The following is a 13,454-nucleotide window of genomic DNA, read 5'->3' as shown; positions in this document are numbered from 1 at the left end:
GACCCTGTACATAGATTCAGAACTGCTAGATTTTGTTGACAAGTAAAATTACTAAAATTTGCCTTCAACGTGATCAATGCAAAAGTATTTGGAGGATGAATGAATGACTATTGATTTTTAAATGTAATCTAAAATTAGGTGACACTATTTAGATTTATATTCCAACTTTAAAATTCTTGGTTCCTTCATTTATAAATCTGGAGAACTGAAAGCATAAGAAACTATAATTTTGGCTTCATCTCACAGAAAGGGCCTTAATATCATGTGTAAAGAAAGGTTATGAGATAATCTCCTATCTTCATGGACTTTCATTCACTTCTTAAATCTTTTTTTTTTCCTTTAAGATTTTATTTATTTATTTGACAGAGAGATAGAGCCAGAGAGCACAAGTGGAGAGAATGGCAGAGGGAGAGGGAGAAGCAGGCTCCCCACTTTAGCAGGGAGCCTGATGCGGGGCTCGATCCCAGGACCCCGGGACCATGACCCAAGCCGAAGGCAGACGCTCAACCATCTGAGCCACCCAGGCGCCCCTCATTCACTTCTTAAACGTATTTATTTTTTGAAATAGAAATATCCATTTTTATTAAGTGGAGTTAAAATTAAAAAAATTTTTAATCTATTTACTGGAGTATTGATTTTCATTTGTATTTTTTTTATTCCTCCTTTAGGGTAGACAACTTTTTTAGGTCTGATTTTAAATTATGCACTTATATGAAAATAGAGCAAAATGAATCACTTTGTGGTTAATAAATTCAATGTTCTCTTTACAGACAGATTGTTATAAAATTACTGATATATTCTAGCAGAAACAGTAAAGGTTATGTCAAGTAACTACTAAAAAAATCATACTACATAGTGTTAATGATGTTACCTTAACATACCAGCTTCAGGGGCTGCATAATTGTTTCTGCCAACCCATAAATTTTTGAGTAACAACAAAATTATTGTGATTTTTCTTACTAAATAATTCATACATTACAAAGCATGTATGTAACAAGGTCCATGAATCACTAAAACATATAATGATCATATATCTAATGACATATCTCTTTTCATAAGATGAATTCAAATAGATTTATGTATTTAGGTTAACTAAAAAATACTGAGTTTATAAGGTTCATAATTCTATCATCAACAACAATACGAAAACTTCAAATCTCTAAGAAGTACAGCTCCCATGATTTGCTTTTAAAAACTGGAAGCTTTTGTTTATCAAAATCCTTGTGTTTAAGCTACTTTTCATGAAGTTTTACTGCTTTTAAATTGATACTATAAATATCACTGAAGATAAAGTAATAATATAATGGAGTAGTACAACGTTCATAAACTGTATTTAAAATGATATAAGTGCAACTAAAATAGCTATAAGCAATACTGTATAACACCTCATACTAGTAGTAGCTAATATTCTTTACCCAGCAACTAGGATCTAAAAGAGGATATTTTCATTTACTAACATTTTACATGTTTTTCTTTGGTCTCATCTTAAATAATCTCAAACCAAGTACATCTTCTTAAAACAACACATCTCTTGGGGCGCCTGGGTGGCTCAGTCGTTAAGCGTCTGCCTTCGGCTCAGATCATGGTCCCAGGGTCCTGGGATCAAGCCCCACATCGGGCTCTCTGCTCAGCGGGAAACGTGCTTCTCCCTCTCCTACTCCCCCTGCTTGTGTTCCCTCTCTCGCTGTGTCTCTCTCTGTCAAATAAATAAAATCTTTAAAAAAAAAATCTCTTTGTGCATGTGTATATGTATTTTTATATTGAAGAATAATTGACCTACAACATTGTATTAGTTTCAGGATACAAGTATATAATGAAGATATAAAAGTATATCCTTAATGCTACTAAAAATGATCCCAAATGAGATTTCATCTACTTAATTAAAACTAGGTTTCACAATTAAAATTTTTTAAATTCTAAGACTGCAATGTCTAAAATGATACTAACATGTTTTACCTCTTATAATCTCTAACATGTTTCTAAACTCAATTATTTTCTATAGAAATCATGTAATCAGTTGTATTTCATTGCAGTAATATTAAATCCTTTACTAAATTTTAAAAATTATTTTTATTTGCAGTAAAATACATATAAAACAAAATTTACCATGTTAATAATTTTTTAAAAATGATTTTATTTATGTATTTATTTATTTGAGAAAGAGAGAGAGTGCATACTTGGGGAGGAGCCGGAGTCAGGGGTAGAATCTCAGGCAGACCCGGCGCTGAACAGAGCCGGCTGTGGGGCTGGATCCCACCACCAGAGATCATGACCTGAGCCTAAACCAAGTCTGAATGAACCACCCAGCCACTGCACCATGTTAACCATTTTTAAGTGTATAGTTCAGTGGTATCAAGTACAGTCACATTATCATTCACGTTATTATACAACCATTGGTACCATCTGTCTGAGATCTTTTTTCATCTTGCAAAATTGAAACCATATCGCATTAAATACTAACGGCCCATTTCCCCTCTCCCCATTACTAATTTTTTAAGTTTCATTGAGAGATAATTCACATGCCACACAGTCGTCCATTGAGAATGTACCATTCAATGGTTTGAGTATAGTCGCAGTGTCGTGAACCACCACCACAATTTTAGAACAGTTTCATCACCCAAAAAAGAAAATCCATACCCATGACATGTCACTGCCCATTTCCTCCCAACCTCCCCATCCCTAGACCATCACTAATTCACTTTGGCTCTGTAGATTTGCCTGTTCTGGGGGGCGCCTGGGTGGCTCAGTCGTTAAGCGTCTGCCTTCGGCTCAGGTCATGATCCCGGGGTCCTGGGATCGAGCCCCGCATCAGGCTCCCTGCTCTGCAGGAAACCTGCTTCTCCCTCTTCTACTCCCCCTGCTTGTGTTCCCTCTCTCACTGTGTCTCTCTCTGTCAAATAAATAAATAAAATCTTAAAAAAAAAAAAAAAGATTTGCCTGTTCTGGACATTTCATATAAATGAAATCATGTAATATGTGGTCTTTTATGACTGCCTTCTTTCACTTAGCATGATGTGTTCTAGCTTTATCAATCCTATCATGTGTATGGGTCCATCATTCCTTTTTTTGACTGAATTTCACTGTGTGAACATGCCACATTTTATTTATTCATTCATCAACTGGTAGCTATTTGGGTTGTTTCCATTTTGGGGCTAAAATGAACAATGCTGCTATGAACATTTTCATACAAGTTTTTGTGTGAACATATGTTTTCAGTTCTCTACAGTATATACCTAGGAATAGAATTGCTGGGTCATATGTTAAGTTCATGCTTAATATTTTGAGGAACTGCCGAACTTTCCCAAAGTTGTTACATCATTTTACACTCCCACTGATAATGCATGAGGGTTCCAATTTTTCCACATCCTTGGCAATACTTGGTATCATCTGCCTTTGTGACTATAGCCATCGTAGGAGGTATGAAGTGGTATCTCATTGTGGTTTTGATTTGAGTTTCCCAGGAGTTAATGTTGAACATCTTTTCATGTGCTTAGTAGCAAAAATTTATATAACTTATTTGGAGAAATATCTGTTCAAATCTATTTTTCAATTGGGTTTTTGAGTTATAAGAGTTCTTTATATATTCTAGCTACAAGTCCCCTATCAGATACATGATTTGCAAATATTTTCTCCCATACCATCAGCTGGTTTTTCATTTTCTTGATAGTATCCTTTGAAGCATGAAAGTTTTTAATTTTGTTGAAGTCCTACTTATTTTCAGTTTTCATTTCCCTTTACTAACTTATCCTTTCCCCAATTAGGAGAATTTTATAGCAGGCTTTACACAAAATTAATTTCTTTACTAGAAAACTAACCGAAACTTTGGAAACACACTAAAAACAGTCTGGATTTATTTTATCCCAGTTGTATTAAAGGTATTCTGAATTAGCAGAATAGAATTCCTAGAAGTAGCTGGATGGCCAAACTTATGTCAGTGGAAACTATTTTAGCCACATTTTCGTTTAAAGAAGAAATTTTTTCTCAACATCTCTTCTCTAATTTATATTACAAAAATACTCTGTGGACCACGGTCACTATTAATAACACTTCTTACTGTTGGGAAAGCTCTTGTGAAACATTTGTCAAGCATATAAAATAGTATAAAAGTGAAATATAGTAATTAAGATTTGTGTTCTATCAATTGTGTAGCTAAAGTAATTTTTCATTACTAACGCAAGATTTAATAAGTATAAGTAGTTAAAGATTCTGACTTGGCACTAGTCATTAGCATGTGATTGAACTAGTAAAAAAATCAGTTAAAGCTGTGTTGATTACCACCTTATCTTTGAAAGGCAATTAAAGACCTCAATCATTGCAACAAGATTTGATTGTGCAGCCTTTATTGGACATTGATCTTTCAGCAAAGTGCAGTTACATTTTCCATTAATTTACAGTAACACAGTTTAACTTTGATACCCTAGACTGTTGACCCAGGTAAGATGTAATGCTAAATACTTGTTTAGGTTAAGATGCCCTCAAACATCATTACTGTCTGAATGGTAAGTGCTGAAAAAAAGATACCCGATCTACCAGCTTTAGGATAAGGTTTCTGTTATCTGCATTAGCTTTTAAATGAAATGAAACCAAGATCCTGTCTTGATGTCACCCCACCCATTTAAACATCATTCATTCTTTAAAAGAATTAAGAGATACTTCATGAAGCATTATAGATGTTCTTGCTTAGAGTTTTGAGTGAATATAAATATAAATGACAAGAAATAAAATGTACACTGTAAAAGAAATATGTATGGCTTTTAATAATTAAAAATGTTTCATTTTTTTACTGAAGTCAACAATTAGCAAAATCTTAGTGACCAAATATGTGTGATAAAAGAAATAGCTATTTGTCATTTTGGTATGATAAGACATTAGCACTGAGAAACTAGGGATTTTTATATTAGCCACCTCATCCATGCCAATTCTTATTGTATCTTTATGGTGGTTCACAGTTCACATAGGAACTAAAAATTTTGACCAGAAATTTCTTCCAATACTTGATAACTGATTTGCATAGAAGTAACAATAGAAGATTTCTAAAATTTTATACTAACACTCATCTTCATTAAAAAATAGTTTTGCCTGGATTTTTTTTAAAGACAAAATCCCATCAAAGAAGTATTGGCAGAAAAGCTGTGTTTGGTTGTTTCATCAACTAAGAATATTCCTAATATCCAGAATGGCAGGGTCAACTTGGAACCCTGCTTGCCATCTCAGGCATTATCAGCTCTCAAGCAGGCAACCATACAATGCCTCAATTTGTCTCCTCCTTTCTTTCTCTCCCTTATTTTTAAAATCCTTCCGTTAATGAAGTTCTTTACATATAAATACATATGGAATGGAAGAATGAGGACTACAAAACCAGCTTTTACTGAAATAAAACTGACATTTGCTTACAAGCATATTTATCATACATTTTAAAGTAGAAAGGTTCCTTGTTTTGTTCTTCTCAGATTATAGGTGGAAAAAACTAAGACACAAAGGAGTAGAGTTATTAGCTTGAGGTCAAAAAGTAATACAGGACTGACACTAAAATAGAATCAATCTCCTGACTTCTAGCATTTATACTTTATCCCTTTTAGACCACAATGCTTCCATGTCATATTCAACTTTAAAGGAAAAACTTAAACCATTACTGTTCAATGGGGAGCATTTTTAGACTAAAAGGTTCACTGTTAAGACTTAATGAATCCAATGAATGGTATTTTAATATTTGAACTATGCCCTTAGCCATCGTTGAGTTCATCCTTCACCATGATCAACTCCATGAGAGCAAGAGGTCTATTGATTTTCATGTAATACAAGAAAATATTACATTTGCTTAATTGTTACACAGCGAGCGCATGAGACAAGAAATCAAGGCTCTATTTAATGCTGCAAGCAGCAGAGAATTACAGAGATCAATAGGGTAGTTTGTCAAAGATCTTCTCCAAGGAGACTTACCTATCACCATATGGACAAGAAGTCACACTGACTGTAGCTATTGAAAAACAGGTAAGCAGAGTCAGCAGTACAAATTATCAGAAATCAAACAGGCCAGTGTGAAAAGAAGCGCAACTCTACTGAAAAGCTGTATTTATAGTCTAGTAATTAAAAACCATTTTATCGGCCTTGTGCTGGGACCAAACCTTTACAGCAAGTATTGACAAGACCAGCAGCAGTGAATGAGCAGTATTTGACTTAAAACTTATGAGCTATAGTTATTTAACTTTGCCCATTACAGGGGAAATCAGTTCTAGCCTTCCTTGCAAAATGCTAATAGTCAGTTTTATTATTAATGAAGCTTAATGTAACACTATCTCCTTCGTGTAAGCCATTCATTTAACTAGTGTCAAGTATATTCTTCTGGACTAAATATGAGTACTTCTTTGATTAAAGTGTTATTTAGAATTGCATTTAGACAAGTGAACACTACATATATTTGAAGAACAGCTCACTTTATGCAGCTCATTTAAAACAACTACCTTTAAAGAAGTCAGTTTGTATTACTTTATTCTGGTATTTTCACCTCAGTCACTGCCACTCACTTTCTCTAAGGATTGGCCAGAAGCAAGCACCCAAATGCTGTATTTTATAAAATATTTTGCTACAATAATGTGTGAATGTTGCAGAGTATCAGCAACACATTAACATAAAATGATATATAATGTATGTTTGTAATTATGGGAGAGATCATAAATCTTAAACACCCATTGGTTTAGAAATTAAATAGTTCTACTTAGTTCTCCCTAAATTACTCCAAATTTCTGAAATTTACCATTCATCTGGGTATTTTGTAACTACCCCCAAGGATAAATTTTTTTTAATGACTTTGCCTTCAAAAATGCAATTAACTTAATAAAATCTTAACACAAAACTGCTATCAGGTCTTTAAAATTTCAGCCCATTTCCCATCACCAAGAAGTGTATGGATATTGTACCATTTCAGCTAACTGCTTTTATAAACAGTCACCAAATTTATTCTTCTGGGTCTTTCTAGATCTTAATTGTTCTTACAGCTTTATCAGCATGCTATTTTAACTTTTAGTAGGTCTTAATTTCATTTGTCTTGCTACATTTACATTAACCAGAGTCATTATTTTTTAGAAAGTAGTATGGTATTGGATGTTTAGGCAGTAAGAAGTTTCAACATTACATTTAGACCTCTCATCTAGGTAAATGGCACAAGGGCTTTAAGACATTCCCACTGAAAATCCTGGCAGCTGAATAGTTTAGATTTCAGATTACAATTAGAATCCAACTGGAATTGCCAATGGTATTATCTCCACATATATCCTGAAATCCTCTACTTCTTTTTCCAGTGTCCTATAAAAGATCCATTTTCTCCTCAAAGAATCGACTTGAATTGTTAATACCTAACTATAGAATATATGTATGTTATAATCATTTTTTATCTGTAATTTACCCAATTCTAGGAAAAGAAATTGGTATATGCTTCATGCATCTGTAGTTCCCATTGGCTAAACAGAGCACGCAATATATAACAATGTATGAAAAGCTTTGCCTCTTGAGGGCAATGATTCATCTTAAAGAACCCGACACCGTAGAAAGAAAAAGGTGTTTACAAAAGTTTTGTTTTAAAGGGTCAAAAATGGGGCGCCTGGGTGGCTCAGTCGTTGAGCTTCTGCCTTCGGTTCAGGTCATGGTCCCGGAGTCCTGGGATCGAGTCCCACATCGGGCTCCCTGCTCTGCGGGAAGCCTGCTCCCCTTGCTTGTGTTCCCTCTCTCGCTGTGTCTCTGCCAAGTAAATAAAATCTTTAAAAAAAAAAAAAAGAGGGTCAAAAATAAACATTGCATATACACACAAGAGAAAATCCACTGATATTTATGTTCTCCGATGCACACCTTCAATACCTGGCACCTTCATCTTCTTTATTTAGAAAATAAATTGTTATTGGTCCATAACTGGTATGTACAGTCTCTGTGACTCTAGCAAATAACCAGGAGCCAAGTCCATATAATAAGGTTGGAATACCTAGAAAACAAATGAATATGTTATTAATGAACATCAATGCTTATTAATCATGCATCCATGTATTTGTCATGGTACAAATCACAGAGCACTCTTCTGCAATGTCAACAAATTGTAAAGTTATGAAAATATAAAGATATGAGTACAGACTGATTCTAATTATCTAAGAGCTCAATTTCATCAGTTTGTGGAATATGGAAACAACTGTGTGAGCCTAGAGATTTTTAAAACTATAGATAAGGCTGGTTTAAGTTTTAATTCAAGGCACTTTAGGCACTAATTCGTCACTTCCAAGTAATTATGAAGTAATTCTTTTTTTTTTTTGAAAGATTTTATTTATTAATTTGACAGAGAGAGACAGAGAGAGAGAGGGAACACAAGCAGGGGGACTGGGAGTTGGAGAAGCAGGCTTCCTGCTGAGCAGGGAGCCCGATGTGGGGCTCGATCCCAGGACCCTGGGATCATGACCTGAGCCGAAGGCAGACGCTTAATGACTGAGCCACCCAGACGTCCCAATTATGAAGTAATTCTATATACTTTTCACAAATAAGCAAATAGAATATTAATTAATTTAGTTGTAGATGCTCCGGATTGGTGGCCTTAAGCTCAAATTACTAGGTCAACTTTACTGTGCTTTACATCAAACAGTAACACTGATGGCTAAAGTAATTTTTTGTACAACTTAAAAGAAACGGGGTCAAACAGCTGTCTTCGAAACCTAAGGAAAACCCTAATTCTAAGGAAGATTTTAGTATAACAGGTATGAGAAATATTCCCATGAGTATTTTTACAACTGATTTGAAAACAATCTTGTTTCAACCTATTTGAAATAGGTATACAGTAGGCTCCAACAACATGTTTCTTCTTTGGAATATTTCCATTTGATAAGATTTTGCTGTTACAGTTGATATTAGTTGCCATTTGCAATACAGGAAACTAAACATATACTAACCAGAGATAATGGATTAAGCACTCATGCATATGACACTATATTGGACACAAAATAAACTTTCACAGCTCCTATCTTTTTTAAAGCAACTATTTAAAATCAGTGAGTATTAACATACTAAAAACATGTATAAAACCACAGGCATATGAATCAATAATAAATATTGTATGCTCTACACAAGTATTAATTTTATTGTTCTTGTGTAGGAGTTGGACAGAAAAATGACAATTTAAAAGAACAGCTGTACATTTGGGAAATCCCTCTTTCTAGTTAATAGGGAAATCACATGCTCAGGACTGATCCTATTGCTAGATTTTTTAATTTTTCTGCAAGAATATATTTGCTGTATTATGCTTGTTTTGAGTGTGTAAGTGCATTGGACTACTTTGTGCTTTTTCCCTGAAGCTGCATTCCAAGCACTGTGATGCCAGAGATTAATCAGGAGAAGCATCACTAGCTGGCAATGAGAACAGGCAAAAATGCCCATTCAGGCTGGCACCCCTCTATTTTTAGGAATATACTGGGTCACAGTTTGTCACCATCACAGGGTTCCCTGGAACTCTCACGAAATCTTTGACAGTATATTTGCCTTCTTTGCCTTGGTAATACCCAAAAGAATCTCTAAATGCTTCAAGGGAATGTCACAAAAAAGCCACAAAAACTAGCATCATAAAGCTACTTATCAAAAAGAAAAAAAAAAGAAAAGGGAGTATGGGTAGGGAAGTAGACAAGAAAACAGGCAGGAGTGAAGAGTAGAGGGAGAAGTTGAAATAAAAAATAAATTTAAAATACAGTATCACAACTTGAAAGCTGAAAATCAATGGAGGAAGAACAAAATAGGTTCTAGAAACAATTATTAATTTTCTAAATATACTGACAGTAAAATATGTAAAATATGCCTTTTAAAAAAATAAAATATGCCTTTTAAACCAATGCTAAGGATATAAATTTAAGGAATGGCTGGTGAAACTGAAATCTTGTTTTACAGTACTTATCAGTTTTCAGTTAAAATATTGACACGTTTTAAAAACCACACAAATCAATGATCAATATTTTTTCAGCTAAAATGGGAGAACTGACCAAAGATTACTAGCTTATAATAACTACATTATCTCTTTTAAGAAACAGCTAGGAACCACTATCAGTGATGCTGTTTGATAGGGGATTATGCTGTAATACAGGAGTCAGAAATTGTCTATTTCTTTTTTCCTGCAGTTTACTTAATGTAGTCAGGCTAAAATGAGATTTGCTACTTAAACAATTTAAACATAAAAAAATAATTTTCTTTATCTATAGCACATATGCTATAAAGTCTATAAAATTCCATGAGAAATTATTTTTTCCCCAGACTGAAACATAACATCAAAATGAACATGAATGTCAGTTCTTTGCGTAATAATTCATTTTGAGTCAGCTGAACAGTAGGTAAACCACTGTCAAATTAAGCACTTAAAAAAAATTAGAACTTCTTAGCAAGTCTCCAATTACCCATTCATTCCAATGGTAAGTTGCTTTTCTTAAATCTCAATCTACTTCCCAGCAGGATACCCAGACTGATAAACCATCAGTAAAATGTCAGCTTCCATTGAAGGGAAGGCAGAGGAGAAAGGGAACAAATGGTACAAGAAAAATCTTTATTATTTATAAAATGGAAAAATGAATTACTCTGATAATTACTAATTTAGAAGGGAATAAGAGGAATAAGATCCTAAGTACTTTTATTAATAGAATAGGTATTTGATGATCCAGAGGGGGCATCACAGAACCGGACAGAATCTATTATCTAATTCCCTACCTTAAGACAAAAATACAAAATAAACATTACCAAACTGGTGAATACATTGCTCTTTAAAAAGTCCAGAAAAGGGGCGCCTGGGTGGCTCAGTCGTTAAGCGTCTGCCTTCGGCTCAGGTCATGATCCCAGGGTCCTGGGATCGAGTCCCACATCGGGCTCCCTGCTCGGCAGGAAGCCTGCTTCTCCCTCTCCCACTCCCCCTGCTTATGTTCCCTCTCTCGCTCTCTCTCTGTCAAATAAATAAGTAAAATCTTAAAAAAAAAAAAAAAAAAAAAAAAGTCCAGAAAAAAATTCCCTTTACCAGTAAAAGCCAATTCGTATTAAAGCATGCATGAGCAGAAACTTTTCCCTTTTTTAACTTAAAACTCTTATTCCCGTTTGGGCAGGATTTTTAGAATTTCCAAAGACCATTAAATCACTCTTCAGCCTTCTCTTCCACATAAAAAAACTACAACTGTTGTTTCTTTCCACAAAATGTGTCACTTCTTTGTGTGAGAATGTTCTGGGTATCCTACTTTTCTTTGGATTTCTTCGCATGTATATTTAAAAGAGAAGCCCCTAGTCATTAAGGTGTTCTTAAAGTATTAAGTTTCAAATGAAAACTTTCTTTAAAAGGCATTTGGCTCATGGTTTACCTATTATCCTCCAATTATACTTTTCCTAACCTGTTACTCTTTACATTTGGGATGAATGGCTGATTCTGAAAATGCTAAAATAAACTTCTTCCTGAAACTATTCATCATTCTAGTCTTTGGAATCGAATCTTCTAAGTGAGCTTACCCTTCAACTTCAACCTCAAAATTAGAGGGTATGCTCTATGTAGTCCATCAGCCAAATGGACAAATTTTTAAAGAATTACACATTGCTAATTAATTATCTTCTCCTTGGGTGGACTGAACCCAGAACAGTCCCAGTAGACCAATGGTTCAAAAATCTCATGACTGACGTGAGTTACTATAAGCAAAAATACATAAATACCATACTTAAATTAATAAGCCATCAGATTATATAATACCAATGCAGGTGCACAGGGGTTTAGCTTTCACTCTGGTTTAAAAAAACTGGTTGGGTAACATGGTTCAGCTCCCACGTCTAGATTTTGAATTACTAAAATCTGGATCAATGTGATATTACCTATTAATAGGTTCAAAACATCTTGAGTCCTCTCGATAAAGATACAAACGATATACTTATGTCAATGTTCATGCCTCTTCCCTCATTAGCCAAAAGAAAATAAGCATCCAGCAAGAGTAAATGCTCTCCGAATTAGAATATTCCCATGAAAACACAGAAATATTAAAGAGGCAGAATATTTTGGTACCTTTTAGGCCTAGCACCTTAGGAAGCTGCTATGACCGGTGAAAACCTTTAGTGCTTTTAGTTAAACGCACTTGCTGGGATTTCATATAAAGAAAACAATGAAACTCAGAAAGTAGTTCCAGTTTTTACAATACCGAACGCACCCAAGAAAATGATGGTCATGGGAACGAATCCTGCCATGCAGTAAGACATTTCTTAACTTCAGAGCCACTTTGCAGTGGGGTCGTTTCCTTACACCCTCATTCTTACTGCCCACTGTGGGGGTCCGGGTCCTCCCAGTCAAGAGCTGCAGCAGGTGAGGATGGCATGAAGGTCTCCTCCCCAGGGGTGACGCAGTGTGGTCCCTGGATATAGGTCTGGGGTAAAGCCCGACTTTTCTGGGAATGACTCAGTAGCAACTACTCAGCCCCGACAAGCATGTACGGGGAGGGCTTGGGGGGGGTGGGGGAATCCAAAACACTAGGGCCAAGGCCAGTCCGAGAACGCCGCAGAGCGGGTGAGACGCGGGGGCAGGGCCTGGGAAACCCAACAGCGCGGGCCGAAGCGTGGCGAGCGCGTGCGCCCGGGCGAGCCTGCGCGGGGCCGAGGCGGGGCTCCCCGGCGCTGTCGCGGCCTGACCTTGGGGCCGGGGTCTCGGCGTCTGAGCGACGTTCGTCAGCGTGCTTTGCAAACAGTGATCCCACTGTCAGCGGGACGTGCTTCACAGGCCCGGGCCACTCACCCAGGTTGACGACCTTGAGCGCCGTGAAGAACCGATCCTGCCCGGCCAGGTCCTGCCAGGGGGCCTTGGAGCAGTGGTACTTGATGTAGGGGAAGCAGCCGGTACGCAGGACGTGGTAGTTGGCGTCGTGCACGGGCCAGTTGAAGTGCGAGAGGCCGAACTGGTCGTTGCGGACGGCGCTGTAGGGCACGCAGAAGGAGGTCCAGTGCGGCAGGCGTCGCTGCAGCAGGTGCCGCGTCAGCACCTCCGAGGCGCGGGGCTTCGGGCGGGAGGCGGCGCCCGAGGCCCAAGGCCGACACAGCAGCAGCCGGAGCGCGGCCTCGTGGGCCCTCCGCAGGGGCTCCATGGCCGGCCTCGCTCGCGTCCCCGCCCCTCGGCGGCCGTGGGGCGCGCGCCGCTGGGGGCGGGGCCGCCGGAGCGCGCGCGCGCCCGCGCCCCGGGGCGAGCCGCGGGGACGCCCAGCGGGCGCCGCGCCAGTGCGCGAGAGCGCCCCGGGGCGCAGCGGCGCGTGCGCACGAAGGTCTCGCGCTCTCCCGCGAGGGGGCCGAGGGGCGGGCGGAGGGCCCGGCCGGGGTAGTCCGAGGGTCAGCCGCGCAGAGGAGGTAATTAAATCGTCACATGTGACCTCATGTAGGCGTTAACAACCCTGGGGCGCCGGGGGCTGGGAGCCGGGGTGGGGATTCGGGGGGTTTATCGGTAG

The 13,454-nt window shown here is 37.7% G+C and overlaps 1 protein-coding gene across 1 annotated transcript; it reads right to left on the bottom strand.

Annotated features, from left to right (window-relative positions):
- Positions 1-7,710: 7,710 nt before the first annotated feature.
- CUNH15orf61 (chromosome unknown C15orf61 homolog) lies at positions 7,711-13,146 on the bottom strand. The gene is made up of 3 exons (XM_034994082.1): positions 12,755-13,146; positions 7,843-7,972; positions 7,711-7,752 (listed from the first exon to the last, which is right to left on the bottom strand). Exons 1-2 carry the CDS (start codon positions 13,098-13,100, stop codon positions 7,845-7,847), a joined length of 474 nt encoding a protein of 157 aa, XP_034849973.1. The 5' UTR covers positions 13,101-13,146; the 3' UTR covers positions 7,711-7,752; positions 7,843-7,844.
- Positions 13,147-13,454: the final 308 nt, after the last annotated feature.

This window comes from Mirounga leonina, unplaced genomic scaffold, assembly GCF_011800145.1.
Source record: "Mirounga leonina isolate KUSES-001 unplaced genomic scaffold, KU_Mleo_1.0 Mir_91, whole genome shotgun sequence".
NCBI lineage: Eukaryota > Metazoa > Chordata > Mammalia > Carnivora > Phocidae > Mirounga > Mirounga leonina.
Note: the sequence above shows the minus strand (reverse complement) of the source record. Positions and strands in the feature narration are given on the sequence as shown.